Consider the following 21,658-nt stretch of genomic DNA (forward strand, 5'->3'; position numbering starts at 1 on the left):
AAAATCACCACAAAACAAGAAATAAGAAAAAACTGAAAACAGTTGTTCAAGACATGGCTAAAACAAAGGCAAAGGCACAAGTCACTATTGGTGGACTGTCACAGGACCTGTATTTTCGGTATATTCTGGCTACTTCCACACGACTTCATTCAGCTAAGAAGGCACACTGGCAACTGGGGGAGTTAGGCACTGTACAGCTTCCTTTATAGTTATGTTCTAGCATGATTTATATACATTCCACCTATACTAATGGATATTCAGTAACCTCTTCGCTGCTTGATGCATCCCTTAAATTAACAAAAATCGTCTAATGGTAACAGGAATTAATAGAGACATCATCACTGAAAGGGTTAATGGTTATTGCTAAAGAAAAGAAACATGCTACCACTACACGTCACTCTGCCTCATGCACCTCAATCACACACTTCCTGCAATGCTCCGGCAACCAACTTCTATACTCTGCCCATCAGCAAAAGAACGCAGGCCTTTCCTCTTGGCTGGTGTCTAGCATGATGAGGTTGCTTTCTATGATTCAGTTTGTCCACTAATTGTCCGAGAACCGGTATAAAAAAATTTACGATCTATATACTGATTAACTTTCTGTACCTTCGATTGCAACTAAAAATCAGTGTTATATCAATTTTATTTAACGGCACTGTGAAAAATCTAATGGGTAAAACACACACACACACACACACACACACACACACACACACACACACACACACACACACACACACGAGAACTGAGAAGAGTAATAACATAGGGTGGAAAAAAGCAAACAAATAACAGGGCAGGGGAAAAAAAGTGAAGGTGCAAAAATGGACCTCAAAATACTACTGCTGTACCGAGACTATTTACTGAGGATAAAACAGTTTCACTCTGACTTGGGCCGGAACTGCTGTATCCTCACAAGACATAATATCAGTGTGTGAATAATTCCTACAAACTGCCGTGTTTCAGTATTTTCACGCTACCCATCTCAGCAGTCAGTCACAAACTATTTATTCTTTCGCCAATGAGAGAAATGTGTCACGTATTAAAGATAGTAACATGGCTGGCATAAGAGGCTTCGTAGCATAATCTTCCATCAGCGATTCATTCTGCTCATTACACATCAGTATCATTGTGTATAATGCAGATGCAAACAATGCTGATATTTGAAAGACATAAATAACATACAAAGGAGAATGTCATGGTGTTATTATGCTAAATAGACAGCTAAGGCTGAGGTGTTACGAAGCTTCCTGCCACTTGGAATAAGGTCCAAAGTATTAAGCGAAGATGCCCGCCCCTCCTGTTGCTGACTGACTGAGATATTACTGTGGGATGGAAAATGTTCCACGACTTCTTTATTTCAGTTACATTAATCTTACTCAACCATCCTGGTTATTCCCAACCTCACATCACCATTTCCTCAAAAAATAAAAAATCCATGGTAAAACCTAACTGTAGGTGGGGGTGCTCACCATCCACTCACTCGATGTAGTGCTGCTCTTGGATGACTGCCCGTTCCTTTCTTCCTTCCTTCTTTTCTTCTTTCCTCTTCTGTCTTTCTTTCCCCTTTCTTTTGTCTGTGAGTGACTCTACACTCAGTGACAGGCCAAATGATTTCCTGTACACCAGGAAACCATTTACTACGCTGGGTGGTAACCATATAATCAAACTATGACGCCTGGTGGTTTAATGGATAGTTAAGGCACTCCAACCTCTTTGAGCCTGTGTAGGTTTATATCCAAGGGGTGGTTGGGGTTTATTGTTCACGTAATGCCACTCAGGGATGTGTGAGGCTGGTCACTGTCATCTTCAATGTCAGGACCAAACTGCCTAGCCCCGGGCTCCTATGTTCCTCATGGGGCAACACAGGATTAGATGATATATGTGTGCATGCACGTATGTATGTAAAACCATACTGTTACAGAAGATGCTGGAAGTGAAAATACCAGGATTGAAAAATAAGTATTATAAACATCACTGAATAAAGCTTGACGAGGTTAGTCCATTCACGGCTCAGCCTTCAAGATGGGGGGGCGGGGGAGGAAGGAAGAGTTAGTCAGGTCAAAATACCACTCTTGATGGGATGCGCCACACAGCTGCATGCCGGCGTTGTAACTACGGCACACAAGACACTACAAGATGCAACAGAGTGATGGCACACAAGAGGTCGTAGTGGGTCACAAGAGGTCACAGCACACGTTACCCTGCTTCTTGGTGTTGGCTTCTGAACCCCCTGACCCTGACCCTGACCCCGCCTCGCCGTCTTCTGAGGTCAAACACACATAGGTCACTCTTACTCTGCTCATTCACGTCATTGGTCAAGGGTCACAGGCCGAGTCTTACGTTTATGGTCACAGGTCAAAGGTCACTGCTGTTACTCAGGCTACTTATGTAACAAGTCTCAGGTGAAAAACCAAACACCTGTGTGTGTGTGTGTGTGTGTGTGTGTGTGTGTGTGTGTGTGTGAGAGAGAGAGAGAGAGAGAGAGAGAGAGAGAGAGAGAGTATACAATGCTCTCATACGAGTACACGTTGCTCCTTAGGTTATAACACCATCAGAACAAAAAGAACCACCACAAAAACATACAGACCAAACAACAACATTATAAACAACAAACGAGGACAACATCAAGAACAACACAACACAAACAAAACATGAACAGCACAAGAACATAAAAAAACGCCATCTCTAACCCCCAAAAGACACACACACACACACACACACACACACACACACACACACACACACACACACACACACACACACACACACACACACACACACACACACACACACACACACACACACACACACACACACACACACACACACAATCAAGGCATATGTGAAAGTGTGTGTCGCCACCTGTTACGCGTGGGAGTACTGCTGGGCGTGAGGGAATGTACTGTCTTGTCTATGCCCAGGGTCGACCAAAACACAACTCACCACAACACAAGACCTCACCAACAGCAACAGCGTCACCCTCTCACTACAACAAACAACAGCAACAAGGACAGTGTCACCCTCCCACAAGACAGCACCCTAACACAATGAGGTACCATCAACAGTCATACTAACACACGACACAACTATAAATAAATTTAAAAAAAAAGGCACACGACCGCCTTCACTTACATCTTTCCCTATAATCTGCCTTGAAAACAGGAATTTAAAACAATGAAAAAATATCTCCAAAATAATAATCATCATCAATCACCGCCATGGTAACCCCCATTTCTCCTTTCATATATGGGGTATGAAGGATCCAGAAATTGGGAAAACATAGCCCTTCACTAAGAGGGCGTCATTTATCTTTTATTCTCTCAACCACATGACGATTTTATTCAGCTATTAGAACCCTCCAACCGAAGGGGTTAAGACAAATCCCTCACTAATCTGTTCAGAACTAAATGCTCTGAGTTGACTGAAAACGCCTCTAAGAAAATAAAAAACAATACTGTGTCAACGGACTGGAAGGGTTCAGAGTAAGAGAGGTATCATCAAAATGCCCACCAACACAGGGTACACTTCCAGTTACACCAAAAATGTAAGTAATGTTTTCATCATCATCACCACCACCATCATCACCATAACCATCGCCACCACCATCATTATCATCATCACCCAAGTCTGCAACAATCAGAGACAGTAAATGTAAGCCACCAGCAGAAACAAACAACAGTGTGTTTAGTGCACCGGACCATACACCCATTCCCGAATCATTCACGTCTTCAACTAAGGAATAAAAGTGTAAACAGAATGCACTATATCAATGTGCATGCATGGGAATTATTGTTTGTGACTGTGGGAGGCATCAAAACTATTTCCTGCCATGTGTGCGGAATGGAGACAGACAGATAAACTGATAGATAAAGAGACAGACAGATAGTTAGATTGGTTGACTGATAATAGAAAGATGGATAAACAGACACGAATAGATAGACACACAGATAGATAGATAGACGGACACTGACAGATATAGACAGACAGATACAAACATTGCTAGATGAAGATATAAACAAAAAGACGTTTAAAGATACAGGAGAGAGAGAGAGAGAGAGAGAGAGAGAGAGAGAGAGAGAGAGAGAGAGAGAGAGAAATGCACACACTGGAAATAATTAACATCAAAAGGAACTGAAAGCCAAATAAACAAAGAGAGAAACAAATGAAGAGAGATAAGTAAAAGGAGGCACACAAACAAGGTAGATTTAATACTGACAATAAATATCTGACATAAATAAAGCACACACAATAATCAATATGTAGTGGGGGGAAATAATCACATATAAGCAACAACATGACTTGAGTGAAAAAAAAAACGATAAAAATAACCACACGAGACTATAGTAACAGATGGGAAAATGAAATAATCACGAGAAATAAAATAGAAAGTAAAGAATTAAATAAATCTTTTCACTACGATGGCATTTTTTTATTTCCTTTTTTTTTTTTTTTTTTTTTTTTTTTTGACTCTGGGCATAGGCTTCACGGCCTGCTATCAAGGCCCAGCAGTCCTCCTACATACCATACACCTGTACATGTCACCACTTCGGCGCTAACACCCACCGTCCATATTGAATACATGCTAGGGCTGTCTCATACAGGACTGGTGTATTCTTGTCTTTTCGCCTGAGAGAATTTTCGGTGGTGGTGAGATTCGGTTCGGCCTCTTTGTACCTCGTCGCTACAAACGTCTTCCCTAAGCTGAATAATATCGCCTGGAAGTAGCAACAATAAACCAATAAAATGTATCAAGAATAACCCAATAATATGACGTCACCGTATCAAGAATAACTCAATAATATGGCGTCACCGTATCAAGAATAACCCAATAAAATGACGTCACCGTATCAAGAATAACCCAATAATGTGACGTCACCGTATCAAGAATAACTCAATAATATGACGTCACCGTATCAAGAATAACCCAATATTATGACGTCACCGTATCAAGAATAACCCAATAAAATGACGTCACCGTATCAAGAATAACCCAATAATGTGACGTCACCGTATCAAGAATAACTCAATAATATGACGTCACCGTATCAAGAATAACCCAATATTATGACGTCACCGTATCAAGAATAACCCAATAAAATGACGTCATCGTATCAAGAATAACTCAATACTATGACGTCACCGTATCAAGAATAACCCAATAAAATGACGTCACCGGATTCAAGGCGTTAGAGAAGGGCTTGACAGTTTTTATTTATCTATTTATTTATTTGTTTTGTTTGTAAGGGTGAAGCCAGGAATTCAACGCCCTAAATGACGTACCAGTGACTGTGTGGCCTACTTCACTGAGTACGGTGTTTGGGATGGTGCTCCTACTCTCACGCTTTCCTTTTGTTGCTGGATCCTAACTCATCACATCTTTTAGGCGGGACTTTTGGCTGGTATGATGATGATGATGATGATGATGATGATGATGATGATGATGATGGTGGTGGTGGTGGTGAAATTAAAGATATACAAGGGCAAATAAAAATGTCAAACTATCCAATCCCATAAATAAACATAGGTCAACACCACCAAAAGAGTCTCCGTAAAATAAAACCCAGAAAATATGTAAACACACAAACAGTTAACATAATCTGACTACTAAGACAATTACCGCAACAATAACATCAGAAAATAAAAACAAGAAATCAACAATACAAACGACAAAAAAACAACAACAATATAAGAAACAACCGTATATTCACAAACAACCCCACCTTGAAAACCACACAGAAATATAAACATATTTTTTTATTAGTCAAGTTCCCTGATGAGTGCATGTGAAGTAACCTGGAGATACATGTGGGGAAAAGTGATGTGTGAAGATAGTGGGTGGCATGAATGAGATCGGCCAGGAGTGATGGCGGAATGAGGAGGGGAAGGGCGAGAACAAGAACTGAGGAGTACATGAAGGAGAGTGACGTGGATGGGTAACAGAAGAATGAGAGGAGGAAGACAGAGAACAAGAGTGAATGAGTACCTGGAAGGGAAATGTTTGGAGTGGCAATATGGGAGTGAGGAGAGGATGGCCGAGATAGAGATGCAGAGCACCAGAAGTATCAGGACAGGGAGATGCAGAGCATCAGAAGTATGGGGACTAAAAAGAATAAGTGGAAGACCAAGAACAAGAATGGAAGAATGGATGAAGGATGGCAGGTTGGTGTGGCAATACGTGAATAAAATGAAGACTATAGAGTGGAAGTTCATGAAGGAGGCTGGCCTGGAAAGACATAAAATTGGCGATGATCTGTATTAGAGAGGTTGGGAAGTATTTTTGTCTTGGTTAACCTGGGTGAACTTACAGACACACATACAAACAGACAGACAGACGGATAGAAACCTATAGGTACATAGATGGATAGACAGACGAATTTAAGAAAGGTCTGACGTCATAAAAATTAGTCGTAGTAAGTCAAGGTGTCGTGTCATTAGTAATAAAAAAAATGGTTAAAACTTTAAAAAGTTACAAAGATAATGGGAACAACATTTGCAAAAGTAAACAAAAAACAAAATCTGAAAACAATATATATAAGAAAAACAGGGCTTCCAAGACTTTAAAATGTTAGTGAATTAATGAAAAGAATAGATAATACAAGGAAAAAAAAACAGGAAAGAGAAGAATATGCAGTAATGGCCAATACATTACATCAACAAAATCATTCATACTCTGAAAACACACAATTTTCAACACTTTACAGCGCTTCAATACACTGACGTCTTTTACATTATATTCTTGCTATCTTTTGACGAACCTATTCAGTTTATAGCAGACCTTTCGAACAGGAGGGGTGACATGTAGAGAGGTGTATGGTATGTAGGAGGACTACTGGGCCTTGAGAGCAGGCTGTGTAGCCTATGCCCAGAAGTCGGGGGGGGGGGGGGAAGATACAGCATTCATTAACCCCTCCGATGACTGCTGTTTTCCCACTCTGAATAAAATCGTCTGGAGACAGCAGGAATAAATTAAGACATCAGTGTACTGAGAGGATTAACAAAACTAAGTCAAACAATTATTAAAAATCTCAGCTGTTTCCCATGCAGTGTGTGTGTTCTCAGTTAATTACCCAGGGAATACCTCTTGTATCCGTGGTGATATCACACTATGGGATATTATACATTAACCTGCTGACCCTAACACAAATCAGGCTTCTCTTCCAGTACCTTTACTGTAAGTACCTGACCCCTAAAACAAAATAAAATCACAACAATGTAAATAAAAGTATAATAAATGAATACAAATAAATAAGAGGCTAACCGTAGATTCAAAATAATCAAGCCAGAGTTTTTATATAAATAAGAAAATAACTTGAAAAGCAAGTATAAATAAATCATCTGTAGTACCTATGTATATATTAAAAAAAAGAGAAGAAAAATCATGCAAAACACAACTGATGGATCGTGTGTGTAGTACCTTGCGGGATGCGTATGGTGCAGCCGAGATTGATGGCCTGCAGCTTGGCCAGTGCCAGGTGCTGCAGCGTGACCCTCTCCAGCTCGGTCAGGTTCAGCAGTGTGGTCCCTTCCAAGGTCACCACCCGACCCGTCACAGAGCTCCACGTGTTTCCACCCTGACGTGTACAGAAAAGAAATGATGCTGTAAACGTATGGAGGCAGAAGGGCGATAGGCATACATATGGGTGGTGTACAAGGGATATGGGTGTACATGTGGACGGGAAAGTAAATTAAGGACAGACATGTACAAGGTCTTTAAAGGCCACCCAAGGAACCCCACACGTTACCACCCTGACAAGTAGGGAAAAAAAACTGGTAAATATGTGGGCAGCAGAAAGAGGTAGGTACCTAAATTGGGTGAACGTCAGATGTACAGCAAATACACACAACAACATAGGTTATCAGTTAAACGCCTATCACCGCGGTCCACGTGTTCCCACCCTGACACGGACGAAAGAAGCAGATTTGTGAATATGTGGGTGGCAGAAGGAAGGTTGGGGTGAAACCAATAAAATTAGGGGAATGTTAGAAATGTGTGTGTGTGTGTGTGTGTGTGTGTGTGTGTGTGTGTGTGTGTGTGTGTGTTTCCAGTGAATATTGGCACATCTGTGGGTGCAGGAAAGATACGTTCAAACCCTGAACAAATTTTGACATGTGAGGATCGAAGAAAAGTACACAAGTAGGTGGCAGAAGGGAAAAGCCTGTAGGTATCCATGTGGAAGGGAAGTAAGCAAGGTATACATGTAGGCGAGTATATACACCCGGAGGTAATACTCGCTACCCTCCCTCCCCACCCACCCAACCCGCCCACCCATAGCAGTCAAAACCACAGACCAGTATCACCCGGTTAAACGTAAGCAGTTGCCAAGAGAGAGTAAGAGTGAAGGTAAGTTCATGATGAGTTGGCATAGGGGTCGGTGGAAGGAGTGGCAGGTAACGGACAGAAATGGGAATGTGTAAGGTTATAAGGTGACCCACATCATTGTCAGTAAGCCACTCTACGATGTCTGTTCTCACGTATCGCCATTGCGACAGACAGATACGCTCGCTACGTGAACCTGGCTCCCTTAGACATCTGATTAATTTTTAAAATTTCTATTACGAACCAATGCAAAATTACTTAGTCTGTACAAACTGCATAACATTTATCTTATTACCTTTTAATGTACTTAGGTGAAGTTAATTAGCTTGTAATCATTTCACAAAACTTTGATAATTTTTCTCAGAAGGCCGCGTAACAGTAAATGTAGGTGTGTTTTTTTTTTTCCCCCCTGAAACTTAAGCCGCTCATACAATATGCAGAAAACCTGTACACACATGGGTGAACCTAAAACACATACACACACACACACACACACACACACACACACACACACACACACACAGAGTCCATCAAAAAAGCCTTTTACGTCCATCCCCCCACACATGTGGACGGCAGAAGGGAGACTAGTGCACAGGTCAGCTCTGGAACTGTCTCCCTCTGTCTGTATTTCCTGCTGCCTATGATCTCCAGTCTTTCAAACGCAGTGAGTCCAGGCATCTCAAAATGATCGGATCTTGAATTTGGCTCTATATTGTATTTTGTTTTTCTCTTGGAGGGAACTGTAACTGCGGGCTCATGGCCTTTGGTTCCTTCTTCCTCGCATTAAAAAAAAAAAAAAAAAACATATGAGTGGGGGAAGAGAGGTATGTACACACAGGGAGGACAGAAACTGGTGAATCTCTGCAGGAATGCGAAAAACATGAATAGTGAGGTCCAATGGAATGTGGGTACGCATGTGGGAAGTAGTGGTGGTTTTAAAGTACTGTACAGTATATGTCAGGGAACAGATATTGTGTCCTGTATACGTGAAGAGTCAGAAAGTGAAATGCTTACACACTGAAATGAGCTGAAGGTGAGAATAAATACAAGTAAATATACATGTAACAGGAGATATACTCATCTATAGAGAGAAGATATAAACACATGAATGGAAGATACACAAACATGATGGCATCAGCCGGGTACAAATGTGGGCAGTTGATATGCAGACAAGAGGCTGAAAGATAAGTATCCATGCAGGTGGACGATAATACTATCATGTTGGCAGCAGACTTGTACAGGGTCACACATGAGGGCAGAAGATGAATTTCCATGTAGGTGGAAGATGTGTATCCAGGTGCTAATGTGAGTGGAAGATATGCAGACGTAAGTGTTTGGGATGTGCTTCATTTCTTGGGTAGAATTGCAGAAGCAATTACAGATGAATACATGAGTCTCAGCCAAATAGACAATGAAGTGAAATACTTTGTTAAAGATAAAACTTGTATACATGCGTGTGGTTATTTGCAGGGACACTCAAACACACTAATATGTTGGTGACAGACAGGGAAGAACTGACGCACATGTGTGTCATGGGTGGATGAATGCACATGTGAACGGTAGATGCGTACATGAAAACAATGGCTGAACATACAGTATGGAAGACATAACAGGTACACACGCTGGTAGCAGAAGGAAAACATACACATGCAGGAAACAGACAAAGTAAATTCATGTCCGGAAGGAAAAGTACACATGAAGGTGCAGTAAAGATACATATGTGGAAGCAACAAAAATACACATGAAGGTGCAACAACAGTACACATATAAGTGATAGCATTAATGCACACGCGAGTGGTTGATGGAAAATACACATACATTTTTACATACAAAGAGAAAGAGAGAGAGAGAGAGAACAAAGAAACCATGAGAAATGGAAAACGGAGAACTCAAGCGTGAACATGAGGGAAGATTTAAAGAGAGAGAGAAAAAGTAACCGACAAGGTGAGTCGCTACACAGGAAGAATACTTTACTCCACCCTCTGACCGACAGGGGTATACTAACCAAAAAAAATCCTCTAGCGTTAGCATGAATAAAATACCAAAGTAAGAACCATTCAATGAAAAAGATGAAAAGAGAACAACTAATGAGACCACTTTAAAGAGACAAAATAATAATAATGGCAATAATAATAATAATAATAATAATAATAATAAGAGATCAACTTAAATGACAAAATAATAATAAAAATAAAAATAATAATAATAATAATAATAATAATAATAAAGGAGGAAATATCTGGGAGGGAAAATTTAAAGGCATAATATTTTACGAGGAAATATTTCAGAATTAATAATGGGATAATATTTGTAGCTGACATATCTAAAGAAAAAAATACTATACTTAAAAAACACAGGTGAAATTTATAGGGGGAAATTAAAGGGAAGGCGTTTTTTTAAAAGAAGAAAAAATAAGGAACGCGTTTAAAGGGAAATTTAAAGGTAGGAGGAATGCAGGAGGGGAAATTTAAAGGTACGAAAAATTAAAGAGCTAAAATTAAAGGGGTGTACGACTGAGTGGAGGAAGGTAAGGGGGTGGGAAGTAGAGGGGAGACGGGTGGGTAGGTCACGGAGAGAGAGAGAGAGAGAGAGAGTGTGGGGTGGGGGTGGGAGGGAGGGGGGAGAATGGGGGGAGGGGAGAACCTTGGGACAGAATAGAAGTGCTAAATATACTCGGAATGTCACACGTATATGTCCTAAGTTTTGTTGCAGTGAGAGAGAGAGAGAGAGAGAGAGAGAGAGAGAGAGAGAGAGAGACAGACAGACAGACAGACAGACAGACAGACAAACAGACAGACAGACTAAAATACCCACTACCATCATCATCATCACCACCGCCACCACTGTCACTATTCCAACCCTCTTGTCTACTTCTTAAATGTCAAAAAAGAAAAAACAAAAACAATTCTCAATCTATGTCTCCCGAGGCACAGCGAGGGTAGGAACAGGGAGACGAGAGCAAGATAGTTTGATGTCTCTAGTGGATGCCAAACTACCACCTACCACACCTACACTACCTCCACCACAACCAATACCACCACAATCACTGCTACCACCACAACCACCATCCACTACCATCATCACCACCACAACCACCAAAACTAAATCTACCAGAACGACCATCCCATTTATCGTACACTACCATCACCAAAACCACCACTACCACAGCCACCATCCACCAGCAAAGCCACCATCACAACCACTACCACCCCAGACATCGCAACCACCACCTACTCTAATTTACACTATTATCAGCATCTACACTACCACCGGCACCATCTCCACAGCCACCTACTTCACCTTCTCCACCACCTGCAACACCACAACTATCATCACCACCACCTACACTACCACCCCAATCATCTTATCACCACCTAGTTTACCACCACAGCACCACACCTACACTACTACAGCCACCACCACCATCATCCACGTAATTAATCTAACCTAAACGACCTTGAAATGACGTGACTTAGCGTACCTTCTTCAATCCAACCTTATCTAGCCTTACCTTACCTGTTTAACCCAACCTTCAAGTGATCCACGTAAAATTATTTAACTTATATATGCTTAGTGATATATCGTCATCTTCATCATCACCATCACTACAAACAGAATGAGCGGGCAGGAAATGAAAAAAAGAACAAAAGACACACACACACACACACACACAAACAACAACAACACAGACGTATAATAGTTCCCTAGCTTGCAATGACCCGACTTTACTTGATCTAAACTCCTTCACGAATAAATGTTAGTTATTGACAGGAGGACACGGATCGTCTAATAAATATTTTGTGAGAATGCTATAGTCCAGATATCCCAATTTTATTTTTAAAGGCCTGATTATTGAGGGACTAGAGGTGTGGAACTCTAATGATCATTCTCACGCCTTTGTGTTTCCTTTTTTTGGCTTCTGGATCCCACCCATCCTACGTCAAATACAGAGAGACGAGCTGGGACGACGACGACGACGACGATGACGACGACGATGATGATGATGATGACGGTAGCAGTCTAACCACGCATGTGAGTTCCCTTTGCCTTTTTCTAGATCCCACCCATCTCGTTTATAAGAGTAAAACGATGATGATGATGATGATGATGATGATGATGATGACTGAGGTAGCTACAGATTACCGATATAGGTGACTGATGTAGATGCAGCATGGTGGGGTAGATGTAGATGACTGGGTTGATGTAGTGGACTGAGGCAGATGCAGAGTACTGAGATAAGTGTAGATGACAGGTAGATAACTGAGGCAGATGTAGACGACTGAGGTAGATGCAGCTGGCAGAAGTAGATGACTGAGGCAGATGTAACAGTGTGGTGGATGTAGATGACTAAGGCGGATGACTGAGGTAGATGTAGTCGAGTGAATCACCTGACATGACCTTCACTTGTCGCGTGTGATGGGTTGCTTCTCTCTCTCCTCTCTCTCTCTTTCACACACACACACACACACGCACACACACATACACACACACACACACACACACACACACACACACACACACACACACACACACACAAACACACGCAAAGCATATCTCACAGGCTGTCTCCCATAGCATCATAGCCGGTTCAAGTATATACTGTAAAATCAAATTACAGACGTTTACACTTGAATGTGTGGAACATGTTGGAGGGAACGATCTTTCTGTGGTGGTTGTTTTAGCTTTCCCAGAATGCGCGTAGGTCCGCTGCAGCTTTAACGATTTTCAAGATAATTCTGTGTATGCTGAATTAGATATTTTTCTTTCTTGCTTTTTTGGGTCAAAAAGGTGGCGAATTTTGAGAAAGGTCGTTGATTTAATACTTACTACTTTTCCTTAAACTTTCCAATGGCGCACAGGCGATAACAAAAGTATCGCACAGGTGGGGTACGATGGTATCTGAAATTATCAAAGGTATTAATCTACTATCAGCCACAAATTTATTCAATAGTAATACCGACTAGAAAATGCCACAAACGAGCGATATACAGCATCCTCGAGAAATCAGGCTCACCAGAAAAAAAAAAAAAAAAAAAAAAAAAAACATTTTCTAGTAGTCTTCGTCCGTATCTCAGAATGTTTCACGTCAACTGTGCATCCATACTTTTTTGATCGACTGTAGCTTTAACAGTTTCCGAGATAACCTAATTTTGGTGCTCAATCTGACGCGTTCTGACTCTTTTTCAGTAACATGGTTGTGAATTAAGAGACAATTTACCTAAGAAACACGTAATACTTTTTCATATGCTTTCCAGAGATATGTGTAGATCTGCTGTGTAGCAGTTTTGATGGTCTCCGAAATAACTTGGTTTGGTGCTGTGCTCTACTTCCTACTATACAAAGGGTACTGTCCCGTAAGCAGACTGCTACTATCAGGTTACTAACCATCAACCACCCAACTACTGTACATGCGGTGTAGTGCAGTGTTCTGAATGTCTCCAAATGAAATCATTTTGGTGGCGTGCTCTACTGCCAATTACAGTATATAGAGGGTACCCTCTTTCCCACTGTATGTAGACTGCTACTACCTGGTTGTTAACCACCAACCGAACAGCTATGTGTAGAATAGTGTCCTTGCTCGCTCGCTTCCCTTGCTTGTTTGAATAATTTTAACACAAATCCATATCAGATGTAACTCATGTCTAAATATTCAGTAACTACGGCAAAATCTTTGCCCCACCCAAAGGGGCGACCAAATCCAGTTTGTGTCCTTATGTCAATCACTGACGGAGTGTGTCACACACTGAATCTCTGTACCTTTATAAAGGATGGGGGTCCAGCCCTTATGGTGTTTATTGACAGGTGGCGACATTAACTCATACATACATACATACATACATTCATGCAATCTTATAAAGAAATACAAAAGAGTACTAGTTGATCGCGTACCTGCGTCGTGCCGGAATAACGGTAAATACGGTACACAGAAGCAGGGCAAAACATCACACACACACAGAAGTATACAACAAGAGTGCTAGTCGACCACGTACTTACGTTGTGCCGGAATAGCCGTAAATATGACACAAAAAAGAAGGGCACGGCACTGGGTAGATGGGGGGACAACGTGTGATCCAAAAGCGTCATTAATATGAGGTAAATTTTTAGTTCTTTTCGCTTTAAGTACTGCAGGGTCGGGTACGGCTATCGAAGTGTCATATCTTTTTTCTTTTTTTTTAATCAAATCAAGAGCTTTTTGTTTTCTTTTTTCAGTATCACAGAACAATTCCATGGGTTTGATTCATCTTTGTAATAAATATAATCGTCTGGCGGAAGCAAGAAATATAACACAGACCTATGGGATGTCCGGCTACTAATGGGTTAGTAGCGGCTGTGCCTCAGGCTGGTCTAGGCATGAACCAAGGGGGCTACAGGCTTAAGTTAGCCTTCCGCAGGCCATCATCTTAAAGTGGAATGGGGAGACTTGACGGACGTTTGAATACCCACGTAGTGGTGCTGCCTGGCTATATTGGTGCCCCCACATAAGGGCGTCCCTCTCCAGCATCTCAAAATGCGTTAAGAGTGATGTGGTGGGTGGAGGGAGGGTGGTACACTGAGGACGCACCTTGCTATAAATAGTGAGGCTTGTTTAAATTTACTCACTTTCAAGCATTCAGATTCACAGCCAAACAGGAAATAGGTCTATAGTTTAAGGGAGCCATCAATACCTCATTCCTACAGATTAGGATCTTCTAGGATGAGTATAAAAATGATTAGATAAATGTGAAAAAAATACAACTGGCGCAATGGAGTGATAATACATGTGCAATGGAGGAATGTGTGTGTGTGTGTGTGTGTGTGTGTGTGTGTGTGTGTGTGTGTGTGTGTGTGTGTGTGTGTGTGTGTGTGTGTGTGAAAAGATGTCTGAATATAACGATCATAATATCCAGAATTTCGGAACAAACCAAAAATTTAAAAGCATGAGATCTCGATTTTGAAAAACCCATGGCAAGTGGAAGCAGGTGCGTGATTAAATAATAAAAAGGTCTGGAGGAGAAGCTTAGAGTGAACATAAGAGTGTGGCAGGTGGATGAAGAGTGAAGCTTAAGAGTGAAAATAAAATTGCACTAGAGGAAATAAGAGGGGTTGCTGTAATTGTAAACAGAAGGCGTCATCGTACTGAAAAAAAAAAAAAAAAAAAAAAAGCGTGAGCGAAAACGGACATTCAGTTTTAGATGACATGAGTGAAAGTGATAATAAAAGAGTGCGGTGGTGGACATACAGTGCGTGATCGTGGCGGGAAATAGTAGGTCAACATTCCAAATACTGTTCCGTATTTTAAAACTTGCCGCGAGATTTTGAGCGACATGGTGACGAGTGAAAGTAAGAGTGAGGGGAACTAAAGAGTGTGGTGGAACAATCAGAGTGCGTATGTAAAAATAGTGGGTGAGCAAAATTAAACTGTGAGGTAGAGGATTATTTTAATGTACGTGAAAAATGTCGAGGAATAAAAGTACAAGGCCAGAAATATGAATGCGAGTGAAAATTAAAGTGCGAGAGGAGAAACAGGAGTGCGTGAGTCAAAAAAATAAGTGTTCTGTGTAGGCATTTGAGTGCGTGACGAGTGCTAGTCAAGCGGGAAGGCCAGGGTGCGGTAGAGCAGAAGAAAGATGGGTAGAAGGGTAGGGAAGGTAAAGGGGTGAGAGGCAAGGGTGGATAGAGGGAAGGAGGGCAGGGTTAAAGGGGTGGGAGGTAGGGGAGGGTTAGGTGGGACAGGGTGGGGTGGGGTCGTGGCAAAAATAGAGGGGGCGACAGTGAGACACCTGGCGGGCTGCTCACGTGCTGTGTGACGTCACCACATCCACCACCATCATCACCACGCCAGCACTCGTATTGTTATCCACATGCCGTATCATTGGGGATCTGGAAATAACTTCTACAGTTCCGGGTTTTACTCTAGAGGAAACCTAGGACTTGGCAATAAGTGTCCACCATTATGTCCCTTTTTGCAGTCCAAAGGCATTAATCTAAGCCTTCTTCGACATGCACCCACCTTAATGAACTCTTTACGTCACACCCTCTACTTCGTTTCAAAGCTTATGTTTATGCACTCATTTTGTAACGCACTCATTATGTTGTGAACTTTAAATTTACTGTCGCGCGACGAAGTCACGAAACACTCGTACTGCTAATGGCACGCACTCTTCAGTAATATTCAAAAGTCTTATTTTCCTATGCACTCTACTGTCACGCAAACACACACGTTTTGTTGTCGCCAAGCAATATTTATAACGTGGCAACTCTTTTAGGCTATGAACTCTCATTTTTGTCACTCATTCTTATGCATGGACGAACTTCTTACTTGTCACACTCTTATTTTCTTGCCACGCTTTAGTACCAAGTTCAAGCCCTTTACACTATGCACACTTGTTTTAGTAATTTTAAACATATGAAGCCTTATTCACTTATTTTTATCACGCACTCTGTGATGAAGGAATGGTTTTAAGCTATGCACTTATTTTTGTTTTCAGGCACTTTTTTTCTGTTATTCACCACGTTGCATCACGACAATGCCACGCACTCTTACTGCTGTTGCCACGCACTTTACTGTCGAACTGGCATTCTTATTGTTACTAACCGCACACAGTTCATTCTCTCAGCCCCCCTACACACACACACACACACATACACACACACACACACTTCTATGTTTTTCACTCAGCCTAACCAAGTACTTTCATCTACGTACTCTGATTTACCAGATATGCACTTTTTATTATATGCAGACTTGTACTGAAGACGCACTCCTTAAATCACAAACGATTTTTTAAACCTAGATGCTGGCTCTTCATTATTTGCCATATAATACTAATTAACCACAAACAATTAATATGTGACGTCACCACCAAGTGTGACGTCTCCAGCACCACGGCACACCGTAAGGTAGTTCTCGCATTCTTAAATGTCATCGCCACGCACTCTTCCCTACTGGCCGAGACAGGCAAGCCTTTTGATTACGGCAGGCATTTTTTTCACCACAAACACTCTTGTGGTTGTTACCTTCATGCAATCTTTCTGTAACAGCACATGATACATTGCATCTAATTGCTTAATGGATTAATTTTACCCTTCTATTCGCCACATACATTTATTCTTCACACACGACTCTTACTGCTTTTCATCACACACAATCATACTATTTTTTTGTTGCTGCTTAACCCCGGTTTGTCTGGTCGAACAGACTCATCAACTGCGGGCAAGCAATGGTTCCTACAGGGGCGTCCAGTGCAGTGTACTAACGTTCCCTTGCGGCAGACAGCAGCTCGCCACAGCTATGGAAGAGTATCAAGGTTTGGTTCCCTGATGGACCCCGCCTCTGCGTTTCTCTACCCTGTTAACAGAGGCATCATTGTACGGTCCACATTACCCCGTCATTTGGTTATATTGTTAACAACCAGCGTTGTAAATGGTTCCTTGGGTTACTAGATAACCATTAAATATGTCACTCGGTGTGGGGTCACCTGAAGTGGAAAGAAGAGTAATAAATAGTGATTGGTATGATGGGATACACAGGAAGGGAAGAGGACAGAAACAGAAGTGGACTGCACAAATACAATGCACAGCCTACCTCCGCCAACATTTACACCAGACAACCCTGATTACCACCAAAATTAGTCTACTCTTCCTTGGCCCATGACCCATATACCCACAAAATTTCACTGAAACCCATCATTAATTTTCTTAGATATTTTGTAAAAGAAAAAAAAAAGTACTGAACCGGGACTCGAACTCAGATCACCACCAAAATTTAATAAGCCCTTCCTTGGCCTGTGACCCACACATCCAAAAAATTTCACTGAAAACCGTCAATAACTATTTTTATACATATCTTGTGGTCAAACAGACAAACAGGGGCGAATATAACCTCCAACTTTCGCTGGCGGAGGTAACGATAGAGATGAAGGAAGAAGTAGGCAGCACTACATCATGTGAGTAGATGACGGTCGCCACCTCCTACCACCATGATCACCACATTCAGTCTTTACTGTCATCCACCAATCACATTCTTTACTGTCAATCACCAAACACACCCAAACTGTCATTCACCTTATGTATGCACTCTTATTGACATTCGCCTCACGCACTTTTATTGCATTCACTAAACGCATTCTTCACTGCTTTCACCACGCTCATTCTTGCTTATGTTGTCACTCTTGTTAGTATGTCTGTTACGAATTCTTCATTTACGACACCTTGGTTATTTCTTGTACGTACTCCCCTAATTTCACTGCTTATTTGTCACGCAATTTTGTCACCACGCACTTTGTTGCTGTTCCTTTTACGCACTCTTACTAGCTTCATACGCACTCTGCTCATATTTCACACTCTTTTCAGTCTACATTTGTTTATAACCAGGAAATAGATAGACGGCAGAGTAGCCAGATGATAGATTCAGATATACAGCCAAGCGATAAACACACACACACACACACACACACACACACACACACACACACACAGAAACAGACAGCAGATAGAAGACATTTACATACCCAAAAAAATACACACACACACAGATAGAAACAAACAGTATATAAACAGACAACAGACATACAAGACACACAGATAATCAAGACAACAGACACCAACTGACAAATCCTCCGAGATATACAGTATACATAATCCCACTCATTCCTACCCACTCATACACTCAAGCCTCTACCCTTCACTCCTCTACCTGTCTGTCGAAGCAGCCATCACAAGTCACTGCAAACTCAATCTCTGTGTATCTATCAGTCAATCACTCCATCTATCTCTGTGTGTGGGGGGGGGGTGGAGGTTATACCACACACAGTACTCCTAAACAATGGAACTGACGGCATTTTGTGTTCCCAGCTCCCCGCCTCCTACTTCCCTCTCTCACACACTTCGCCGCAGCGTTGCATGTCTGTTCGATCGCAACTACACTAGACACTGCTCTTCTGAAATCTATGCCTACGTGTTTGCTTTCCCTTTTTACAATTCCAGTCAGATGACTTTTTTTTTTTTTTAGTTTATTCATGCTATTTCCAGACGATTCTCCTCATTTGTCGAATTGGAAAACTTAGATATCGCCTCCATTCACCCCTTCACTACTAGCGGTGCTTCCAAAATTAAATAACATCGACAGTACCTTGCAAAAAAAAAAAAAAAAAAAAAAATCTAAAAGTGCGTGATCGTACTGAAAGAATTTAATCTCACTGAAATCAGGTAACGTCCTCTTTAGTTTGTTCAAGTTAGGGACGGCCTCTCGTGCTGAAGGGGTTTATTAAGGCTACAACTTACCCCTCCACTTCGCTAAAAGTAAAATGAAAGAGATAGCCTTGGGTTGCGTGGGTGTGGGCAGGCATGTAGTACCCGTCTGGCCACGCGGTGTTACCCCTTTTCTGTTTATCTCTTTTGTACACAACTGGTCATTTGTGGAACAGTTTTCCTCAGTTTGTGGTTCCCTCTACCTACGACCTTCGCTCTTTTAAACCATACCGTATGTATTAACGCATCTCGAAAGGAATGGATATCGTTTTTTTTTTTTTTTTTTTTTTTTTTTATTGGTCTGAAGTAAAGGCATGAGCTGTCAAAAGAAAGAAAGAGATAGACAGACTGACACACAGACAGACAGACAGGCATATACTTACATCAGACAGACAGACAAATACATGAATACATACAGCCACATGCTAGGGTGGTGATGGATGCAGGCAAGACATACATACAGACATGGATAAACAGCAGATACACAGACAGCAGACAACAGAAACAAATATTGTATATACGAGTACAATGACAGACAGACATGGCCTATATATACGCCGCTGGATAACAGATACAGCTCTACCATAAACAGATAAGTCAGAAAATGGACAGAGTTAATAAATACACGACTAGATACGAGATGCAGCTAAAACAGAGATAGACAGTCGGAAGATAGACAGGCAGATAAAATGACTGACAACCAGACAACAGATACAGCGAGACCATAAACAGACAGACACATGTATAGACAGACTGACAACGACAAACAGACAGGCAGAGCAAAGACAAGCCGACAGCAGGATGATATAAATAAATAAACATACGCATAGATAAACTAAAGAACTTGAACTTGACATTTGACCTTGACCTTTGAATGACCTGCTCCAAACTCGTATCACTCTTTGCATTCCTCACACACATTTCATGCCCCAGTTTTGATCTGAACCAAGTCAGGCACTGATAACACATTTTGTACACATACATACAGTACATACACATTTTGTACACATATACATACATACACACGTGCAACCATACATATATACATACATATTTGAAACATACATAGAACAGACTCAATTAAAGTAGATACGCTGAAGTTATACCACAGGCAGATGACAGATAAGCATACACATACGCGCGATAGACAGCCCAAAGACAGACAGGCAGACAGACATACAAGAGAGCAAAAGCCAGACGACAGACGGACAGACCAACAGATAGTAGAGACAGCCAGACAACAGGCAGATAGATAATAGATAGACAGAGACTGGCGATACAACACACGTCAGCAGACTCGCACTTTGTTCCGGGTTAGATAGCGGTGAAGATACGGGAGAGGGGAGGGGGAGGGGGAGACGGAGAGGGGGAGGGAGAGGAAGAAGAAAGGTATGCGGGAGGGAAAGAGGGAGGGGAGGAAGGAGTGAGAGGAGAAAAATAATGAGGGAGACGGAAGGGAGAGACAGAAATGAGGAAGGGGAGTGGGCAGAGAAGGAGGAGTATGAGGGGGAGAAAAAAGAAAGGTGTGAGGGAGGGAAGGAAGAACGAGAGTGCGAAGAGAAAAACAGAGAGAAAAAGGAGGAAGAGGCTGACAAATGGGCGAGTGAGAGAGGGAGAGGAAAGGAGTGGAATGGTGAAGAAGAAGGGTGGGAAGGAGAACTGAAAAATAAATATATAGAAAGGGGAGGGAGAAACAAAGAGAGATGCCAGAGGGACAGAATGAGGGCAGCAGAATGGAAAAGATGGAATAAAGATGTGAAAGAGGGAAGGAGTGAAGAAAGGAGAGGTGAGGAAATATGTATGAATGTTATATATATATATATATATATATATATATATATATATATATATATATACTGTCAGAGAGAGAGAGAGAGAGAGAGAGAGAGAGAGAGAGAGAGAGAGAGGAGTGATAACAGAGTGACAGACGCGTGAGGCAGCCTGGGAATGTGGAGGAGGAGCATGAAGAGGAGCAGGAGGAAGGAGGGAGAGAGGGAGGGACGAAGGGAGGGAAGAGAACGAGATAGAGGTGGCAAGGGGGGAAGGGGGGGGGAAGAATGGAATGAAGGATGGTAAAAGAAAAGGGTAGAGGGAGGAAGGAGGAAAGAGGAA

The 21,658-nt window shown here is 41.7% G+C and overlaps 1 protein-coding gene across 1 annotated transcript in view; it reads right to left on the reverse strand.

The window, feature by feature from the left end:
* Window positions 1–21,658, reverse strand: part of RhoGAP102A (Rho GTPase activating protein at 102A) — a 216,876-nt gene that overhangs the window by 143,702 nt on the left and 51,516 nt on the right. The window contains exon 3 of the mRNA XM_080274052.1: window positions 7,415–7,571. Coding sequence (XP_080130178.1) covers window positions 7,415–7,571 — 157 coding nt within the window. The remainder of the gene's footprint in view (window positions 1–7,414; window positions 7,572–21,658) is intronic.

The sequence above is a fragment of the Coenobita brevimanus genome, chromosome 57 (genome assembly GCF_032717465.1).
Source record: "Coenobita brevimanus isolate Jiangsu-jjx chromosome 57, ASM3271746v2, whole genome shotgun sequence".
NCBI classification, from domain to species: Eukaryota; Metazoa; Arthropoda; class Malacostraca; order Decapoda; family Coenobitidae; genus Coenobita; species Coenobita brevimanus.